Raw genomic sequence first — 21,443 nt, 5'->3', positions numbered from 1 at the left:
CTCTCTGTCTCTCTATCCCCCCCTCTCTGTCTCTCAGGTGATCAGCAGTGACTCTGGCTCCACAGTGATCTGTTGGCTGGTGGACACAGGTCAGAAGGTCAAGCAGTTCCACCGTTGTCATGGTGACGCTGAGATCTCCACCATGGCGCTGGACGGGACACAGACACGCTTGTTCACCGCCGGCACAGACGGAGTAGTCAAGGTCACTCGTTACATTAATTGACGTAGGCAGTCGCCATAAGCATGAAATAGATAAACACTAAGATGTGAATATTGTTCCATTCCAATCTGCAGGGGTCATTGTGTGAAATGTTACACATGTTCAATAATACCATCTTCAATAGAAGGGACCTTCAATATATTGTTGTTTTGAAATCGAAGAATTGGGTGAAATAGAATAGATTACAGTAGAATTGTGTTATGAGACTGGTAGTTGTGATGGACTCCAGTGAGTGTGACCCTTGACGTATGGAAGTTTTAGGCGGAGGCAGCTGAAGCAGCATTGGGCGGAGGCAGGTGAAGCAGTATTGGGCGGAGGCAGGTGAAGCAGCATTGGGCGGAGGCAGGTGAAGCAGTATTGGGCGGAGGCAGGTGAAGCAGCATTGGGCGGAGGCAGCTGAAGCAGCATTGGGCGGAGGCAGCTGAAGCAGTATTGGGCGGAGGCAGCTGAAGCAGTATTGGGCGGAGGCAGCTGAAGCAGTATTGGGCGGAGGCAGCTGAAGCAGTATTGGGCGGAGGCAGCTGAAGCAGTATTGGGCGGAGGCTATCTGACACTTGACTCTCTGTGAAACGTGTTTTCATCTTCTCTGCTAGTATTTCTGTTGTGTCAGGAGCTTTCTGGTCTGCTGCCTACCGACTGTGTTTACTTGTGTTTGTGTCCGAACCCCCCAGGGGAGTGTATGTTTGTCTGCCTGTGTACGTTTGTCTGACTTTGTCTGTGCTTGTTTCTGTGTGTCTGTCTGTCTAGAGTTGGTGTCTGTCTCTTTATGTTTGTCTAGAGTTGGTGTCTGTCTCTTTATGTTTGTCTAGAGTTGGTGTCTGTCCTTCTGTTTGTCTAGAGTTGGTGTCTGTCTCTTTATGTTTGTCTAGAGTTGGTGTCTGTCTCTTTATGTTTGTCTAGAGTTGGTGTCTGTCCTTCTGTTTGTCTAGAGTTGGTGTCTGTCTCTTTATGTTTGTCTAGAGTTGGTGTCTGTCCTTCTGTTTGTCTAGAGTTGGTTTCTGTCTCTTTATGTTTGTCTAGAGTTGGTGTCTGTCTCTTTATGTTTGTCTAGAGTTGGTGTCTGTCTCTTTATGTTTGTCTAGAGTTGGTGTCTGTCTCTTTATGTTTGTCTAGAGTTGGTGTCTGTCTCTTTATGGTTGTCTAGAGTTGGTTTCTGTCTCTTTATGTTTGTCTAGAGTTGGTGTCTGTCTCTTTATGTTTGTCTAGAGTTGGTGTCTGTCTCTTTATGTTTGTCTAGAGTTGGTGTCTGTCTCTTTATGTTTGTCTAGAGTTGGTTTCTGTCTCTTTATGTTTGTCTAGAGTTGGTGTCTGTCTCTTTATGTCTGTCTAGAGTTGGTGTCTGTCTCTTTATGTTTGTCTAGAGTTGGTGTCTGTCTCTTTATGTTTGTCTAGAGTTGGTGTCTGTCCTTCTGTTTGTCTAGAGTTGGTTTCTGTCTCTTTATGTTTGTCTAGAGTTGGTGTCTGTCTCTTTATGTTTGTCTAGAGTTGGTTTCTGTCTCTTTATGTTTGTCTAGAGTTGGTTTCTGTCTCTTTATGTTTGTCTAGAGTTGGTGTCTGTCTCTTTATGTTTGTCTAGAGTTGGTGTCTGTCTCTTTATGTTTGTCTAGAGTTGGTGTCTGTCTCTTTATGTTTGTCTAGAGTTGGTGTCTGTCTCTTTATGTTTGTCTAGAGTTGGTGTCTGTCTCTTTATGTTTGTCTAGAGTTGGTGTCTGTCTCTTTATGTTTGTCTAGAGTTGGTGTCTGTCTCTTTATGTTTGTCTAGAGTTGGTGTCTGTCTCTTTATGTTTGTCTAGAGTTGGTGTCTGTCTCTTTATGTTTGTCTAGAGTTGGTGTCTGTCCTTCTGTTTGTCTAGAGTTGGTTTCTGTCCTTCTGTTTGTCTAGAGTTGGTGTCTGTCTCTTTATGTTTGTCTAGAGTTGGTGTCTGTCTCTTTATGTTTGTCTAGAGTTGGTGTCTGTCTCTTTATGTTTGTCTAGAGTTGGTGTCTGTCCTTCTGTTTGTCTAGAGTTGGTGTCTGTCTCTTTATGTTTGTCTAGAGTTGGTGTCTGTCTCTTTATGTTTGTGTAGAGTTGGTGTCTGTCTCTTTATGTTTGTCTAGAGTTGGTGTCTGTCCTTCTGTTTGTCTAGAGTTGGTGTCTGTCTCTTTATGTTTGTCTAGAGTTGGTGTCTGTCCTTCTGTTTGTCTAGAGTTGGTCTCTGTCCTTCTGTTTGTCTAGAGTTGGTGTCTGTCTCTTTATGTTTGTCTAGAGTTGGTGTCTGTCTCTTTATGTTTGTCTAGAGTTGGTGTCTGTCTCTTTATGTTTGTCTAGAGTTGGTGTCTGTCTCTTTATGTTTGTCTAGAGTTGGTGTCTGTCTCTTTATGTTTGTCTAGAGTTGGTCTCTGTCCTTCTGTTTGTCTAGAGTTGGTGTCTGTCTCTTTATGTTTGTCTAGAGTTGGTGTCTGTCTCTTTATGTTTGTCTAGAGTTGGTGTCTGTCTCTTTATGTTTGTCTAGAGTTGGTGTCTGTCCTTCTGTTTGTCTAGAGTTGGTGTCTGTCTCTTTATGTTTGTCTAGAGTTGGTGTCTGTCTCTTTATGTTTGTCTAGAGTTGGTGTCTGTCTCTTTATGTTTGTCTAGAGTTGGTGTCTGTCCTTCTGTTTGTCTAGAGTTGGTGTCTGTCTCTTTATGTTTGTCTAGAGTTGGTGTCTGTCTCTTTATGTTTGTCTAGAGTTGGTGTCTGTCTCTTTATGTTTGTCTAGAGTTGGTGTCTGTCTCTTTATGTTTGTCTAGAGTTGGTGTCTGTCTCTTTATGTTTGTCTAGAGTTAGTGTCTGTCTCTTTATGTTTGTCTAGAGTTGGTGTCTGTCTCTTTATGTTTGTCTAGAGTTGGTGTCTGTCCTTCTGTTTGTCTAGAGTTGGTGTCTGTCCTTCTGTTTGTCTAGAGTTGGTGTCTGTCTCTTTATGTTTGTCTAGAGTTGGTGTCTGTCTCTTTATGTTTGTCTAGAGTTGGTGTCTGTCTCTTTATGTTTGTCTAGAGTTGGTGTCTGTCCTTCTGTTTGTCTAGAGTTGGTGTCTGTCCTTCTGTTTGTCTAGAGTTGGTGTCTGTCTCTTTATGTTTGTCTAGAGTTGGTGTCTGTCTCTTTATGTCTGTCTAGAGTTGGTGTCTGTCTCTTTATGTTTGTCTAGAGTTGGTGTCTGTCTCTTTATGTTTGTCTAGAGTTGGTGTCTGTCTCTTTATGTTTGTCTAGAGTTGGTGTCTGTCTCTTTATGTTTGTCTAGAGTTGGTGTCTGTCTCTTTATGTTTGTCTGGAGTTGGTGTCTGTCTCGTTATGTTTGTCTAGAGTTGGTGTCTGTCCCCTTGACTCCTGGTGTTAGATGTTAAGCTGGTGGTGTCAATTTGATGGAGTGTCTGTTCTAGATCTGTATTTATTGGTTCTAACTCTTTGGTTCTAACTGTGTGGTTCTGTGTGGTTCTAGATTTGGGACTTTAACGGTCACTGCCACCACAGGCTGAATGCGGGCCGGGACCAGGCCGTGGACATCTCCCAGGTTCTAGTGCTGAAGAGAACCGTGCTGGTCATGGGCTGGGAGAGGTGTGTCACCCTAAGACCTGACATTCAACAGTCAGTCAGTCTGTCTTTATGTCTGTCTGTCAGTCAGTCTGTCTTTATGTCTGTCTGTCAGTCAGTCTGTCTTTATGTCTGTCTGTCAGTCTGTCTGTCTTTATGTCTGTCTGTCAGTCAGTCTGTCTTTATGTTTGTCAGTCAGTCAGTCTGTCTTTATGTCTGTCTGTCAGTCAGTCAGTCTGTCTTTATGTCTGTCTGTCAGTCAGTCTGTCTTTATGTTTGTCAGTCAGTCAGTCAGTCAGTCAGTCAGTCTGTCTTTATGTCTGTCTGTCAGTCAGTCTGTCTTTATGTCTGTCTGTCAGTCAGTCTGTCTTCATGTCTGTCTGTCAGTCAGTCTGTCTTTATGTTTGTCAGTCAGTCAGTCTGTCTTTATGTCTGTCTGTCAGTCAGTCAGTCTTTATGTCTGTCTGTCAGTCAGTCTGTCTTTATGTCTGTCTGTCAGTCAGTCTGTCTTTATGTCTGTCTGTCAGTCAGTCTGTCTTTATGTCTGTCTGTCAGTCAGTCTGTCTTTATGTCTGTCTGTCAGTCTGTCTGTCTTTATGTCTGTCTGTCAGTCTGTCTGTCTTTATGTCTGTCTGTCAGTCAGTCTGTCTTTATGTTTGTCAGTCAGTCAGTCTGTCTTTATGTCTGTCTGTCAGTCAGTCAGTCTGTCTTTATGTCTGTCTGTCAGTCAGTCTGTCTTTATGTTTGTCAGTCAGTCAGTCAGTCAGTCAGTGAGTCTGTCTTTATGTCTGTCTGTCAGTCAGTCTGTCTTTATGTCTGTCTGTCAGTCAGTCTGTCTTTATGTTTGTCAGTCAGTCAGTCTGTCTTTATGTCTGTCTGTCAGTCAGTCAGTCTGTCTTCATGTCTGTCTGTCAGTCAGTCTGTCTTTATGTTTGTCAGTCAGTCAGTCTGTCTTTATGTCTGTCTGTCAGTCAGTCAGTCTTTATGTCTGTCTGTCAGTCAGTCTGTCTTTATGTCTGTCTGTCAGTCAGTCTGTCTTTATGTCTGTCTGTCAGTCAGTCTGTCTTTATGTCTGTCTGTCAGTCAGTCTGTCTTTATGTCTGTCTGTCAGTCAGTCTGTCTTTATGTCTGTCTGTCAGTCAGTCTGTCTTTATGTCTGTCTGTCAGTCAGTCTGTCTTTATGTCTGTCTGTCAGTCAGTCTGTCTTTATGTCTGTCTGTCAGTCAGTCTGTCTTTATGTCTGTCTGTCAGTCAGTCTGTCTTTATGTTTGTCAGTCAGTCAGTCTGTCTTTATGTCTGTCTGTCAGTCAGTCAGTCTGTCTTTATGTCTGTCTGTCAGTCAGTCAGTCTGTCTTCATGTCTGTCTGTCAGTCAGTCTGTCTTTATGTTTGTCAGTCAGTCAGTCTGTCTTTATGTCTGTCTGTCAGTCAGTCTGTCTTTATGTCTATCTGTCAGTCAGTCTGTCTTTATGTCTGTCTGTCAGTCAGTCTGTCTTTATGTCTGTCTGTCAGTCAGTCTGTCTTTATGTCTGTCTGTCAGTCAGTCTGTCTTTATGTCTGTCTGTCAGTCTGTCTTTATGTCTGTCTGTCAGTCAGTCTGTCTTTATGTCTGTCTGTCAGTCAGTCTGTCTTTATGTCTGTCTGTCAGTCAGTCTGTCTTTATGTTTGTCAGTCAGTCAGTCTGTCTTTATGTCTGTCTGTCAGTCAGTCAGTCTGTCTTTATGTCTGTCTGTCAGTCAGTCAGTCTGTCTTCATGTCTGTCTGTCAGTCAGTCTGTCTTTATGTTTGTCAGTCAGTCAGTCTGTCTTTATGTCTGTCTGTCAGTCAGTCAGTCTTTATGTCTGTCTGTCAGTCTGTCTTTATGTCTGTCTGTCAGTCAGTCTGTCTTTATGTCTGTCTGTCAGTCAGTCTGTCTTTATGTCTGTCTGTCAGTCAGTCTGTCTTTATGTCTGTCTGTCAGTCAGTCTGTCTTTATGTCTGTCTGTCAGTCTGTCTTTATGTCTGTCTGTCAGAGTTGGTTTCTTTATGTCTGTCTGTCAGTCAGTCTGTCTTTATGTCTGTCTGTCAGTCAGTCTGTCTTTATGTCTGTCTGTCAGTCAGTCTGTCTTTATGTCTGTCTGTCAGTCAGTCTGTCTTTATGTCTGTCTGTCAGTCAGTCTGTCTTTATGTTTGTCAGTCAGTCTGTCTTTATGTCTGTCTGTCAGTCAGTCTGTCTTTATGTCTGTCAGACCCAGTAACATTAGTTATAACAGAGTGTTAATGACAGACCCAGTAACATTAGTTATAACAGAGTGTTAATGACAGACCCAGTAACATTAGTTATAACAGAGTGTTAATGACAGACCCAGTAACATTAGTTATAACAGAGTGTTAATGACAGACCCAGTAACATTAGTTATAACAGAGTGTTAATGACAGACCCAGTAACATTAGTTATAACAGAGTGTTAATGACAGACCCAGTAACATTAGTTATAACAGAGTGTTAATGACAGACCCAGTAACATTAGTTATAACAGAGTGTTAATGTCAGACCCAGTAACATTAGTTATAACAGAGTGTTAATGTCAGACCCAGTAACATTAGTTATAACAGAGTGTTAATGACAGACCCAGTGACATTAGTTATAACAGAGTGTTAATGACAGATCCAGTAACATTAGTTATAACAGAGTGTTAATGAGAGACCCAGTAACATTAGTTATAACAGAGTGTTAATGACAGACCCAGTAACATTAGTTATAACAGAGTGTTAATGTCAGACCCAGTAACATTAGTTATAACAGAGTGTTAATGACAGACCCAGTAACATTAGTTATAACAGAGTGTTAATGACAGACCCAGTAACATTAGTTATAACAGAGTGTTAATGACAGACCCAGTAACATTAGTTATAACAGAGTGTTAATGACAGACCCAGTAACATTAGTTATAACAGAGTGTTAATGTCAGACCCAGTAACATTAGTTATAACAGAGTGTTAATGACAGACCCAGTAACATTAGTTATAACAGAGTGTTAATGACAGACCCAGTAACATTAGTTATAACAGAGTGTTAATGACAGACCCAGTAACATTAGTTATAACAGAGTGTTAATGACAGACCCAGTAACATTAGTTATAACAGAGTGTTAATGACAGACCCAGTAACATTAGTTATAACAGAGTGTTAATGTCAGACCCAGTAACATTAGTTATAACAGAGTGTTAATGACAGACCCAGTAACATTAGTTATAACAGACTGTTAATGACAGACCCAGTAACATTAGTTATAACAGAGTGTTAATGACAGACCCAGTAACATTAGTTATAACAGAGTGTTAATGACAGACCCAGTGACATTAGTTATAACAGAGTGTTAATGTCAGACCCAGTAACATTAGTTATAACAGAGTGTTAATGACAGACCCAGTGACATTAGTTATAACAGAGTGTTAATGACAGACCCAGTAACATTAGTTATAACAGAGTGTTAATGACAGACCCAGTAACATTAGTTATAACAGAGTGTTAATGACAGACCCAGTAACATTAGTTATAACAGAGTGTTAATGTCAGACCCAGTAACATTAGTTATAACAGAGTGTTAATGACAGACCCAGTAACATTAGTTATAACAGAGTGTTAATGACAGACCCAGTAACATTAGTTATAACAGAGTGTTAATGACAGACCCAGTAACATTAGTTATAACAGAGTGTTAATGACAGACCCAGTAACATTAGTTATAACAGTGTTAATGACAGACCCAGTAACATTAGTTATAACAGAGTGTTAATGACAGACCCAGTAACATTAGTTATAACAGAGTGTTAATGACAGACCCAGTAACATTAGTTATAACAGAGTGTTAATGACAGACCCAGTAACATTAGTTATAACAGAGTGTTAATGACAGACCCAGTAACATTAGTTATAACAGAGTGTTAATGACAGACCCAGTAACATTAGTTATAACAGAGTGTTAATGACAGACCCAGTAACATTAGTTATAACAGAGTGTTAATGACAGACCCAGTAACATTAGTTATAACAGAGTGTTAATGAGAGACACAGTAACATTAGTTATAACAGAGTGTTAATGACAGACCCAGTAACATTAGTTATAACAGAGTGTTAATGACAGACCCAGTAACGTTAGTTATAACAGAGTGTTAATGACAGACCCAGTAACGTTAGTTATAACAGAGTGTTAATGACAGACCCAGTAACATTAGTTATAACAGAGTGTTAATGACAGACCCAGTAACATTAGTTATAACAGAGTGTTAATGACAGACCCAGTAACATTAGTTATAACAGAGTGTTAATGACAGACCCAGTAACATTAGTTATAACAGAGTGTTAATGACAGACCCAGTAACATTAGTTATAACAGAGTGTTAATGACAGACCCAGTAACATTAGTTATAACAGAGTGTTAATGACAGACCCAGTAACATTAGTTATAACAGAGTGTTAATGACAGACCCAGTAACATTAGTTATAACAGAGTGTTAATGACAGACCCAGTAACATTAGTTATAACAGAGTGTTAATGACAGACCCAGTAACATTAGTTATAACAGAGTGTTAATGACAGACCCAGTAACATTAGTTATAACAGAGTGTTAATGACAGATGTAAGGGATAAACGCTAACGTTCTGTAAATAACAGATGAGACGCAGCCAGGTCCCTCTGTGTAGTTCTTTCCAAGGTAACGTACAGAACGTCGGCGTTTATCCCGGTTATACATCAGTTGCCAAAGAAAACAATATGAAAACACACGTTTACAGGTAGAAGTAGTTATTTTTCATTGATAAGACAATTCATACTTTCTCATCTTTTGGATGCTAGAGATGCGACCCAGTCATTCGTTTGAATAGTTCGATATATCCCTCTCCCTCTCTCTCCCCATCACCCCCTCCCTCCCTCTCTCTCTCCATCACCCCCCTCTCTCTCATCACCCCCTCCCTCTCTCTCTCCATCACCCCCTCCCTCTCTCCATCACCCCCCCTCTCTCTCATCACCCCCTCCCTCTCTCTCTCCATCACCCCCTCCCTCTCTCCATCACCCCCCCCTCTCTCTCATCACCCCCTCCCTCTCTCTCTCCATCACACCCCCTCTCTCTCATCACCCCCTCCCTCTCTCTCTCTCATCACCCCCTCCCTCTCTCTCTCCATCACCCCCTCCCTCTCTCCATCACCCCCCCTCTCTCTCATCACCCCCTCCCTCTCTCTCTCCATCACCCCCTCCCTCTCTCCATCACCCCCCTCTCTCTCATCACCCCCTCCCTCTCTCTCTCCATCACACCCCCTCTCTCTCATCACCCCCTCCCTCTCTCTCTCCATCACCCCCTCCCTCTCTCCATCACCCCCCTCTCTCTCATCACCCCCTCCCTCCCTCTCTCCATCACCCCCCCTCTCTCTCATCACCCCCCTCCCTCTCTCTCTCCATCACACCCCCTCTCTCTCATCACCCCCTCCCTCTCTCTCTCTCATCACCCCCTCCCTCTCTCTCTCCATCACCCCCCTCTCTCTCCATCACCCCCCTCTCTACATCACCCCTTCCCTCTCTCTCCATCACCCCCCTCTCTCTCATCACCCCCTCCCTCTCTCTCTCCATCACCCCCCTCTCTCTCATCAACCCCTCCCTCTCTCTCTCCATCACCCCCCCTCTCTCTCCATCACCTCCTCCCTCTCTCTCTCCATCACCCCCCTCTCTCTCCATCACCCCCCTCTCTCTCTCCATCACCCCCTCCCTCTCTCTCTCATCACCCCCTCCCTCTCTCTCTCCATCACCCCCCTCTCTCTCTCCATCACCCCCTCCCTCTCTCTCTCCATCACCCCCCTCTCTCTCTCCATCACCCCCCTCTCTCTCTCCATCACCCCCTCCCTCTCTCTCTCCATCACCCCCCCTCTCTCTCATCACCCCCCTCCCTCTCTCTCTCCATCACCCCCCCTTTCTCTCTCATCACCCCCCCCTCTCTCTTATCACCCCCTCCCTCTCTCTCTCCATCACCCCCCCTCTCTCTCTCCATCACCCCCTCCCTCTCTCTCTCCATCACCCCCCTCTCTCTCTCCATCACCCCCTCCCTCTCTCTCTCCATCACCCCCCCTCTCTCTCTCCATCACCCCCCCTCTCTCTCGCCATCACCCCCTCCCTCTCTCTCTCCATCACCCCCCCTCTCTCTCGCCATCACCCCCTCCCTCTCTCTCTCCATCACCCCCCCTCTCTCTCTCCATCACCCCCCTCTCTCTCTCCATCACCCCCTCCCTCTCTCTCTCCATCACCCCCCCTCTCTCTCTCCATCACCCCCCTCTCTCTCGCCATCACCCCCTCCCTCTCGCTCTCCATCACCCCCCCTTTCTCTCTCTGCAGGATGTTAACAGTGTTCAGACTGCACTCGTTCTCTCAGTTCTTTGTTCAGCCCTCTGAGTGGAAGGGAGGAGTTCAGCATAACGATGACGTCCTGTGTGCCACATTCCTGCCCCCTCAAACCCTTGTCACAGGTAATGTGTGTGTGTGTGTGTGTATATTTGTGTGTACAGTATGTGTCTCTGTGTGTTAGAATGAAAGATTGTCCACTCAAGCAACAGGAGGAAAGAAATAGAGAAGAAATCCACTGAATTAAAAAAATATCCGGGAGAAAATATCTGTTAATTAAAGTGGATGGGAGAGTGCTCCCACAGTCTCTCTGTGGGGGAGCGGTGTGTGTTTTCTTCCTGTCAGGCCCACAGGCACACAGCACACCCAGCGGAGGCCTGAACTCAGGCTCAACTCTGACTGCGCAACATGGCTACCATTAAGCACTAATGCTTACCCTCAGAGAATACCCCGTCAGAATGATCTGGAGATCAATCTTAATGTTAACTGCACTAATCCTCCATTAACATCCGTTCAGGATTTACCGGGAGCTTTGAGATGCTGGTCCTTATCTGGGGGATTCTGCCCTAAACCCCTACTTAGACCTATAGAATGAATTCTGCCCTAAACCCCTACATTCTATAGAATGGATTCTGCTCTAAACCCCTACTTAGACCTATAGAATGGATTCTGCTCTAAACCCCTACTTAGACCTATAGAATGGATTCTGCTCTAAACCCCTAGTTAGACCTATATTCTGCCCTAAACCCCTATTTTTTTACTCTTATGAATACCCACGTCTCTATAGAGAGGCCTCTCCTGTGTTGAGGACTGAAGAGTTGGTCTATTATGAAACAGAATTGGATCTCTCCTGTGTACCGTATAGATACTTGTGTCTTCACAAAGCTAAACTAGTACAGTTTTAGAGCTATAGTTCTGAGATATTGTGGCGTTGTTCCCATTGAGAGGTACAGCACAGACTACACTAATCTTGCACAATGGCTACTCTGTGTGAAAGATTCACTGCAGTGATGAGTACAAGGCGAAGGAAAAGAAGAGAGAGGGAGAGAAGAGGGAACATTTAGAGGAAAATAATAGCACATGAGAGAACACTTTGGGCAGATAAATAAAAATGGGAGAAAAACAGACTAGATGAGAAAAGAAGTAACAAGATATTTTCAAAAAGTATTTCTCTCCTTTCCACTTTCTCTCTCTTTCTGTCGCTCTCTCCTTCCTCTTTCTGTCTCTCTCTCCTTCCCACTTTCTCTCTCTTTCTGTCGCTCTGTCCTTCCCACTTTCTCTCTCTTTCTGTCCCTCTCTCCTTCCTCTCTCTGTTTCTCTCTCCTTCCCACTTTCTCTCTCTCTCTCTGTCACTCTCTCCTTCCAACTTTCTCTCTCTCTGTCACTCTCTCCTTCCAACTTTCTCTCTCTCTGTCACTCCCACCTTCCCACTTTCTCTCACTCTGTCGCTCTCTCCTTCCTGCTCTCTCTCTCTGTCGCTCTTTCCTTCCCACCATCTCTCTCTCTGCCCTTCTCTCACCCACTCTCTGCATTCTCTCTCAATCTAACCCATTTCTAAATGTGCTCTTTATCTAAGTCTCCTTTTTTCCGTCCTCTATTTCACTCTGTTTCTTTCTTTCTTTCTCTCCCTCCCTCCTTCCCTCCACCCCTCCCTCTCTCTCTCCCTGGATTATCCTAAAGCCCAGATTAAATGATGTTTATTAGCTCTCCCTGTGTGACAGAGAGGGAAATGTACCTGAGTAGTCTGCCTCTTAGGCCTGAAGTATGGTGTGCGTGCATATGTGTGCGCTTGCGTGTGTCCTCACGTGCATGTGTGCTCACATTTGTCTATGTGTGTGTGTGTGTGTGTGTGGGGGGGTCTTTGCGTATGTGTGCATGAGAATCAGAATGCAGGAGAACATTTAGCTGTTGGGGGACTGTACCCACCTCATCAATAGTCACTCTGTGCAGCGCTCTGCTTGGCCGCTCCCTGCTCTCTGACACTCACAGCCTGACACAGCAGCCCCAGTTCCTCCACCTCCGTCCCCTTATTTCACCCCAAAAGCAGGCAGGTCTCTCTCTTCTTCCTCTTATCTCCACTATCTTCTCATCTCATTTACCTAAAAGAGGTTAAGGACATAATAAGTCAAGGTAATTCAACTGAAACATTTCCCTCCACATAATAAGTACCTTGACAATGCTGGAAAAGTAAGTCCTAAACCTCCATAGTGTTTTGTGTTACAAAGTATTTTTCTATGGTTGACTAGTTCTGTCTGTAGTCTTCATGTAGATGTGATGGGCACAGGACCATGTACACTGACTAGACAAAACATTAAGAACACCTTTTCCATGACGTAGACTGACCAGGTGAACCTAGGCGAAAGCTATGATCCCTTATTGACGTCACTTGTTAAATCAGTGTAGATGAAGGGGAGGAGACAGTTTAAGGAAGAATTTTTAGGCCTTGAGACAATTAAACCATGGATTGTGTATGTGTGCCATTCAGAGGGAGAACGGGCAAGACAAAAGATTGAAGTGCCTTTGAACAGTGTATGGTAGTAGATGCCATGCGCACCGGTTTGTTTCAAGAACTGTAACACTGCTGGAGTCAACATGGGCCAGCACCCCTGTGGAACGCTTTCGACACCTTGCAGAGTCCACGCCCCGACAAATTGAGGCTGTTCTGAGGGTGAAAGTGTTTGGTATATTCAGTGTATTCATGTTAACTCATGGAATGTATCCAGGAGACATGTTAGAGCACAGCACCGCGTGGGTTAGGCATGTCATTATGTCTGCATGTCATGGGCTGTTCCTCTAGCCTCTAGCCTGTCTCTCTCCCTCTCCCTTCTCTCTCTTCATCTTCCTCTTCTCTCTCTCTCTCTTCATCTTCCTCTTCTCTCTCTCTTCATCTTCCTCTTCTCTCTCTCTCTTCATGTCCCTCCTCTCTCTCTCTCTCTCTTCATGTTCCTCTTCTCTCTCTCTCTCTCTCGCTTGCTTCATGTTCCTCTTCTCTCTCTCTCTCCATGTCCCTCTTCTCTCTCTCTCTCTCTCTCTCTCTCTCTTCATCTTCCTCTTCTCTCTCTCTCTTCATCTTCCTCTTCTCTCTCTCTCTTCATGTTCCTCTTCTCTCTCTCGCTCTCTCTTCATCTTCCTCTTCTCTCTCTTCATCTTCCTCTTCTCTCTCTCTCTCTTTCTCTCTCTCTTCATCTTCCTCTTCTCTCTCTCTCTCTCTCTCTTCATCTTCCTCTTCTCTCTCTCTCTCTCTCTCTCTTTAGCCTGTGCTGCTCACCTGCTTTGAAGCACAGCCTCTTTCACTCTGTAAGCGTCTCTCTCCCGTTCCTCACTTCTCTCCTCTTCTACCCATTCCCACGCTGTGACCCTCCTGGGAGTCTATCTGTCCACACTGCAAGAGACTGAGAGAGAGAAGTAGGGAGGTAGGGAGTGAGGAAGGGGAAAGAGAGAGAAAGACAGAGAGAAAGAAATAAGGATAGCAGGAGAGAGAGAGAGAGAGAGAGAGAGAGAGAGAGAGAGAGAGACCCGACAATTAGACCCAACCAAATCATGAGAAAACAAAAAGATAATTAATTGACACATTGGAAAGAATTAACAAAAAAACAGAGCAAACTGGAATGTTATTTGGCCCTGACAGGGAGTAAACAGAGAGTACACAGTGGCAGAATACCTGACCACTGTGACTGACCCAAACTTAAGGAAAGTTTTGACTATGTACAGACTCAGTGAGCATAGCCTTGCTATTGAGAAAGGCTGCCATAGACAGACCTGGCACTCAAGAGAAGACAGTCTATGTGAACACTGCCCACAAAATGTGATGGAAACTGAGCTGCACTTCCTAACCTCCTGCCGATTTCCTCAGATTACACAGATACTCAAAGAATTTGAAAACAAACCCAATTTTAATGAACTCCCATATCTATCTGGGTGAAATACCACAGTGTACCATCACAGCAGCACGATTTGTGACCTGTTGCCACAAGAAAAGGGCAACCAGTGAAGAACAAACACCATTGTAAATACAACCCATTTTTATGTTTATATGTTTTACTATTTGCACATAATATGACATTTGTAATGTCTTTATTATTTTGTAACTTTTGTGAGTTTAATGTTTACTGTTCATTTTTATTGCTTATTTCACTTTTGTTTATTATCTAGTTCACTTGCTTTGGCAATGTTAACATATGTTTCCCATGCCAATAAAGCCCTTTAATTGAAATGGAATTGAATTGAGAGAGAGGCAGGGATAACAGACAGGGGATATAGCTGGTCCCAGGGCAGCATGAATAATGCAATGAGCTCCCTCAATGGACAACACTTTTAAACCTTCTCTGACTGCTCTCACACTCTTCCTCCTCCTCATCGATCCCTCTGATTCCTCCGCCTCTCTTCTTCCTCTTCCTCATCTCTCCTTCCTCTTCTTCCTCCTCATCTCTCCCTGCTCTTCCTCCTCCTCCTCCTCGTCCTCCTCTCTCCCTGCTCTTCCTCCTCTTCCTCCTCTCCCCCTCTTCCTCCTCTTTATCTCTCCATGCTCTTCCTCCTCTTTCTCTCTCTCTCCCTCCTCTTCCTCCTCCTCATCCCCCCTCTTCCTCCTCCTCTCTCCCTCCTCTTCCTCCTTCTCTTTCCCTCCTCCTCATCTATCCCTCCTCTTCTTCCTCCTCTCTCCCTCCTCTTCCTCCTCCTTCTCTCTCCCTCCTCCTTCTCTCTCCCTCCTCTTCTTCCTTCTCTCTCCCTCCTTCCTCCTCCTCTCTCCCTCCTCTTCCTCCTTCTCTCTCCCTCTTCTTCCTCCTCCTCATCTCTCCCTCCTCTTCTTCCTACTCATCTCTCCCTACTCTTCCTCCTCCTACTCCTCCTCACTCCCTCCTCTTCCTCATTCTCTCTCCCTCTTCTTCCTCCTCCTCATCTCTCCCTCCTCTTCTTCCTCCTCATCTCTCCCTACTCTTCCTCCTCCTCCTCTTCCCCTCCTACTCATCTCTCCCTCCTCTTCTTCCTCCTCCTCTTTCCCTCCTCTTTCTCCTCCTCTCTCCCTCCTCTTCCTCCTCCTCTCTCCCTCCTCTTCTTCCTCCTCCTCTCTCCCTCCTCTTTCTCCTCCTCTCTCCCTCCTCTTCCTCCTCCTCTCTCCCTCCTCTTCCTTCTCTCTCCCTCCTCTTCTTCCTCCTCCTCTCTCCCTCCTCTTTCTCCTCCTCTCTCCCTCCTGTTCCTCCTCCTCTCTCCCTCCTCTTCCTTCTCTCTCCCTCCTCTTCCGCTCTCCCTCCTCTCTCTCTTCTTCCTCCTCCTCATCTCTCCCTCCTTTTCTTCCTCCTCATCTCTCCCTGCTCTTCCTCCTCCTCCTCCTCTCTCCCTCCTCTTCCTCCTCCTTATCTCTCCCTTCTCTTACTCCGCTTTATCTCTCACTCCTCTTCCTCCTCTCTCCCTCCTCCTAATGCTCCTTCTCTCTCCTGCTGATCAGGTCATCCTGAACCCTCACCTCACACATAGGAGTCATGTTGTATAATGCTGTACTAAGATCAGCTCCTCCTGAACCCTCACCTCACACATAGGCACCTTGTTGTATAATGCTGTACTCAGATCAGTGTTGGCAGGCCCAGGCAGAACAGACTATATGTTGTGGTATTGTAAATAAAGCACTATGAGGGTGTAATACCTATTTTTTTTACTTAACGATTGCATTATTGGTTAGGGCCTGTAAGTAAGCATTTCACTGTAAGGTCTACACCTGTTCTATTCAGTGCACGTGACAAATAAACTTTGATTTGATTTAATCATGACATGGCACACTGCACCTCCAGGAAAATGCTTCTGAAAGGTTCTGGAAACATTGGCAAAGAGTGAAGAGATGTGTAAGATTTCGTAATGTGCAAATCCTGTTTTGTTCCTGTTTTGTGTGTGGACAGGAAGTTATGACGGGGAGCTGACGGTGTGGAACAACAGCACAGAGAACGCCCTGAGAAAGCTCCGTCCAGATCCTGAGAGAGAACGCAGCAGGCCTCAGACGGGTCAGAACCACACTGACACACCACCTGTCTAACTAACTACTACAAGTACTGCTATTTAACCCCCCACACTCTACACAACACTTTAACAAAAACGTCCTTTCAATGACCCCATATCTTCAGTGTGTAATGTGAACGGTGAGGAGCACTCAGAGAGCAGTGGTAGCGTCTCCAGACTCTTCTTCCTGCCAGGACGTAAGGGTGTTGCCACCGTTGGTGAGCGATGGTACTTTTGTAAACTCCTGTGAAAGGATACGTGATTCTATTATACTATTCTAGTCACTGACTGGCCCTGTTCTGGTCTGTAGGTGGAGCGGACCTGGTCTCATGTGGCGGTTCTGGTCTGGTTCGGTTCTGGAACACGGTCCATAGCGGTCTGGTTGCTGTGTTCACAGCTCATAAAGACATAGGGTCCATCATCATGACCATGACCACCTGTGGTCGATACCTGATCACTGCTGACATGGAGGGAACCCTGAAGACCTGGGGCATACAGGTGGGAGAGAGAGAGACTAGGCCTAGATGTTTCCTTTTTAGCTGCTTTAATGGTCTGTGATTATATGTTGTGCTGTTCTGTGTGTTTGTTTGTCTGCCTGTCCATTAGGAATACTGCCTCCTGCCCAGCGACGGAGTGACCAATGAGGCTCCAGAATTGCTGGGTAGTCTCCGCCCACACATGGACTGTGTAACTCACTTGGAGACGTGTCTCCATGGCAACAGGCTCCTCCTCCTCTCAGCATCTGCAGACTGTAGCGTAGCTCTCAGCTACCTGCCTGGGGACACAGTGGGCGTGTTCGGACAGGTGTGTGTCTGTGTGTGTGTCTGTGTGTGTGTGTGCTCGGCCACAGGTGTGTAACAGGTACTCATCTACATCAGTGGAGGTAGGACCATCCTCCTCAGTGAATTTCATAATTTTTTTTATTGTAAAATATTTCAAAACGTATCCTTTTTAGATAAAACTATACTAAATATAATCACGTCACCAAACAATTGATTTAAACACACTGTTTTGCAAAGAAGGTCTACAGTACGGTTTGTGCATTGAAGTCCACAAGCAAAAGGACAATGTGAGAGGAGGAGAGCGCATAGAAGGAATACAACGTGGCTGCTATGAAAGTGAACTGTGTTTACGCATGATCAGGGGTGTATTCATTCCACCGATTCTGTTTAAAAACGTTTCTTAAAACGGAAGCAAATGGAACAAAACGGGGATTAACATACCTGAATTTGTCCAATAGAAATTCTTGTTCGCAACTGTTGGACTAATGATTACACCCTATATCAGCTAGATGCAGGTAAGAGTGTGCAAGGCGGTATTGAATGTCACTGTTTGTCGCCTCAAATTTGTCTCTTGACGTTGTAATCTTTAATTCATAGGCTAGGTTGTAGCAACCTGATTATGAGCATAGGGAAAATTAGAGTATCATGTAGTAGCCTAAACCTATCAATGTTACATTGAACTGGGGGAATGGAATATGAATGAGTAATCCACTATTCTGTATTAGAAAAAAGACCATGCTCATGAAAAAAATATTGTCCTCCCTTAAAACGGGACCGACCACCACTGACTTACACACCCAGTAACCCTATGCACTCTGCTAGGCAGCGATTATCACTTTGGTAGACAGTGATTATCACTCTGGTAGACAGTGATTATCACTCTGGTAGACAGTGATTATCACTCTGGTAGACAGTGATTATCACTCTGGTAGACAGTGATTATCACTCTGGTAGACAGCGATTATCACTCTGGTAGACAGTGTTAACCACTCTGGTAGACAGTGTTAACCACTATGGTAGACAGTGTTAACCACTCTGGTAGACAGTGTTAACCACTCTGGTAGACAGTGTTAACCACTCTGGTAGACAGTGTTAACCACTATGGTAGACAGTGTTAACCACTCTGGTAGACAGTGTTAACCACTCTGGTAGACAGTGTTAACCACTCTGGTAGACAGTGATTATCACTCTGGTAGACAGTGATTAGCACTCTGGTAGACAGTGTTAACCACTCTGGTAGACAGTGTTAACCACTCTGGTAGACAGTGTTAACCACTCTGGTAGACAGTGATTATCACTCTGGTAGACAGTGTTAACCACTCTGGTAGACAGTGTTAACCACTATGGTAGACAGTGTTAACCACTCTGGTAGACAGTGTTAACCACTCTGGTAGACAGTGTTAACCACTCTGGTAGACAGTGATTATCACTCTGGTAGACAGTGTTAACCACTATGGTAGACAGTGTTAACCACTATGGTAGACAGTGTTAACCACTCTGGTAGACAGTGTTAACCACTCTGGTAGACAGTGATTATCACTCTGGTAGACAGTGTTAACCACTCTGGTAGACAGTGATTATCACTCTGGTAGACAGTGTTAACCACTATGGTAGACAGTGTTAACCACTCTGGTAGACAGTGTTAACCACTCTGGTAGATCTGGTAGACAGTGTTTATCACTCTGACTGAGTGTGTTTACAGTATGTAGGAGGTGTGTGGATGATGAATCAGAAGTGAAACCCGGACTAAACTCCCCCCCCCCCCACACACACACACACACACACACACACACACACACATTTTTAGGAGGAGCACTGGCGCTTGGATGGGCCTGGATCTGTCCAAGTGAGAGAAGGAGAGCCTAGAGAGGGGACAGTGTCACTGCAGAGCCCCAGTGGTACAGACCCTGAGTTTGACAGCCAACCTCTCAAGATGCGGGAGGAGAGAAGGGAAGTAGTGGAGACAGAGGAGGCTGGAGACAACACAGGCCTGGAGAGAGAGGAGCTGGGGTCAATGTAAGTTCCCACTGTGTCACAGCAAGACATTCTGAACTTTATGATGTTAATATGTCCTGAAAAGGACTGTACAGATAGAAAACTCACTGGAGACAAATAGACTGAACATACTGTACACAGCTAGAAAACTCATTGGAGACAAATAGACTGAACATACTGTACACAGCTAGAAAACTCACTGGAGACAAATAGACTGAACATACTGTACACAGATAGAAAACTCACTGGAGACAAATAGACTGAACATACTGTACACAGCTAGAAAACTCACTGGAGACAAATAGACTGAACATACTGTACACAGCTAGAAAACCCACTGGAGACAAATAGACTGAACATACTGTACACAGCTAGAAAACTCACTGGAGACAAATAGACTGAACATACTGTACACAGCTAGAAAACCCATTGGAGATGAAAGAATGGTTGTAGCTAACTAGATATTCACCATACAACAACACATGACATAATGTCTTTCATTTAGTAATTCACTGTGATGTCATGTAATGTCTGCATGATGTGTGTGTGTGTCTGCATGATGTGTGTGTGTGTGTCTGCATGATGTGTGTGTGTGTGTGTGTCTGCATGATGTGTGTGTGTGCCTGCATGATGTGTGTGCATGTCTGCATGATGTGTGTATCTGCATGATGTGTGTGCATGATGTGTGTGTGTGCCTGATTGTGTGTGCCTGATGTGTGTGCCTGATGTGTGTGTGTGTGCATGATGTGTGTGTGTGTGTGTGTGTGTAGTATTCCCGGTGACTGTCCTCCTCCGAGTAGTATTTTGGGGCGGAGCTACAAGGAGAGGCGGGGCCTGAGGGTGAGTGACAGCCGACCTGGCCATAGGGAGACACCACTGAATACTGATGTTGGTAAGTCCAGACTCAGCTAATGGGTTCCCTTCCTGTATTCTCATGCCTGTGTTTTTGTGTGTGTGCGCATACATATTTCTCTACAGTCGTCAGTGTGTTTCCACTTCCTCTGTAGGTACGTTCAGTGGGCTGCGTATCGGAGAAGTACAGTCTGTAGGAGAGCTGTCCAGACCAGAGTTTATCATACACCCTCACCGCTACTTCAACCGTAGAGCCAATACCAGCCCAATATTCACACCCCTACCTGCCAACACTGAGGGTACGCACCTTATTGGTGTGAAAAGAAAGAAACAAAAATATCAATACAAAGTTTGATTAATAAGTAGTTTTAATAAGATAATATATAGTTTTGAGATAATACAGGTCTGTTGTTTTGTGTCAGACTACCTTCAGGATGTTATTCCCACTCTGTGCCCTCCTGCAGTGGTGAAGGCTGCCTTTGACGAGCGGAGTCTGTTCCCTAAAGAGCTTCTGGATGAGGAGGACAGGCCTAGCCATGGAGCCAGGAAACAGGGGAGCAGGGAGGTCCGGATCAACGACAGGGGGCGTGGAAGGAAGGACAGGTGAGGGAGACTGACAGTTGTGTCAGAGAACAGACGTGTGTGACCTAGCAGGACAGATTTGAACTGATCAGTCGTTGTTTTTTTCACTATAGACAAAGAAAGGGTGGTTCCTCTGGAACTTTCTCTGGAACCTTCAAGTGAAGACGTCATTTATATTGTTATCTACTTTATTATGTTTTAATATGACTTTTTAAATGCCTTTAAAATTAAATCTGATCAATCAAGACAAGAGTGTGTTTATGTCTCTCTGCTTCCCCTCATGAGAAAGTACTACTAAATTACTACTACACAAAACCTACTGGTTTTACTACTTGATTGCTATTGAAATGTGTAGTAAACCAGTATTGATTTATGTAGTAATTAGTGATAAATTGGGACGTTTCACTACTTGTGAGCACTTCATATTTCCTACTCAATTCTGGCATGTTCACTATCGAATTACAACAAAATGCCAATACATTTCTGCTGTATACCTACTGAATCACTACTGCCGTTTACCTGTGTAGTATTGTGTCAGTACTGAATCCCTACTGCCGTTTACATGTGTAGTGTTGTGTCAGTACTGATCACTACTGCCGTTTACCTGTGTAGTGTTGTGTCAGTACTGAATCCCTACTGCCGTTTACATGTGTAGTGTTGTGTCAGTACTGATCACTACTGAGTTGCTCCTGATCTTTTTTCATTTCCTACATTAAACGTTTTGAGTGACTATTGAAAATGGACGCATTTACTATTGGTTGCCTATTCAGAATCACAATTTTTTTTATTTTTTTATTTGACCTTTATTTAACTAGGAAAGTCAGTTAACCTGTTAGGGCTAGGGGGCAGTATTTGCACGGCTGGATAAAAAAAATGTACCCGATTTAATCTGGTTACTAATCCTACCCAGTAACTAGAATATGCATATACTGATTATATATGGATAGAAAACACTCTAAAGTTTCTAAAACTGTTTGAATGGTGTCTGTGAGTATAACAGAACTCATTTGGCAGGCAAAACCCTGAGACATTTTCTGACAGGAAGTGGATACCTGATGTGTTGTATTACCTTTAAACCTATCCCATTGAAAAACACAGGGGCTGAGGAATATTTTG

The 21,443-nt window shown here is 44.4% G+C and overlaps 1 protein-coding gene across 1 annotated transcript in view; it reads left to right on the top strand.

Moving 5' to 3' along the window:
- The window catches only part of LOC106581435 (WD repeat-containing protein 49), a 38,238-nt gene extending 17,661 nt beyond the window's left edge, over positions 1 to 20,577 (top strand). Inside the window, 11 exon segments of the mRNA XM_045704027.1 lie at positions 38 to 202; positions 3,674 to 3,789; positions 10,126 to 10,256; positions 16,020 to 16,334; positions 16,427 to 16,614; positions 16,723 to 16,920; positions 18,706 to 18,914; positions 19,664 to 19,785; positions 19,901 to 20,044; positions 20,210 to 20,348; positions 20,441 to 20,577. Of these exon segments, the coding sequence (XP_045559983.1) occupies positions 38 to 202; positions 3,674 to 3,789; positions 10,126 to 10,256; positions 16,020 to 16,334; positions 16,427 to 16,614; positions 16,723 to 16,920; positions 18,706 to 18,914; positions 19,664 to 19,785; positions 19,901 to 20,044; positions 20,210 to 20,348; positions 20,441 to 20,489 (1,776 nt within the window). The 3' untranslated portion in view covers positions 20,490 to 20,577.
- The last annotated feature ends 866 nt before the right edge of the window (positions 20,578 to 21,443 follow it).

Source organism: Salmo salar, chromosome ssa20 (assembly GCF_905237065.1).
Source record: "Salmo salar chromosome ssa20, Ssal_v3.1, whole genome shotgun sequence".
Lineage (NCBI taxonomy): Eukaryota > Metazoa > Chordata > Actinopteri > Salmoniformes > Salmonidae > Salmo > Salmo salar.
Note: the sequence above shows the minus strand (reverse complement) of the source record. Positions and strands in the feature narration are given on the sequence as shown.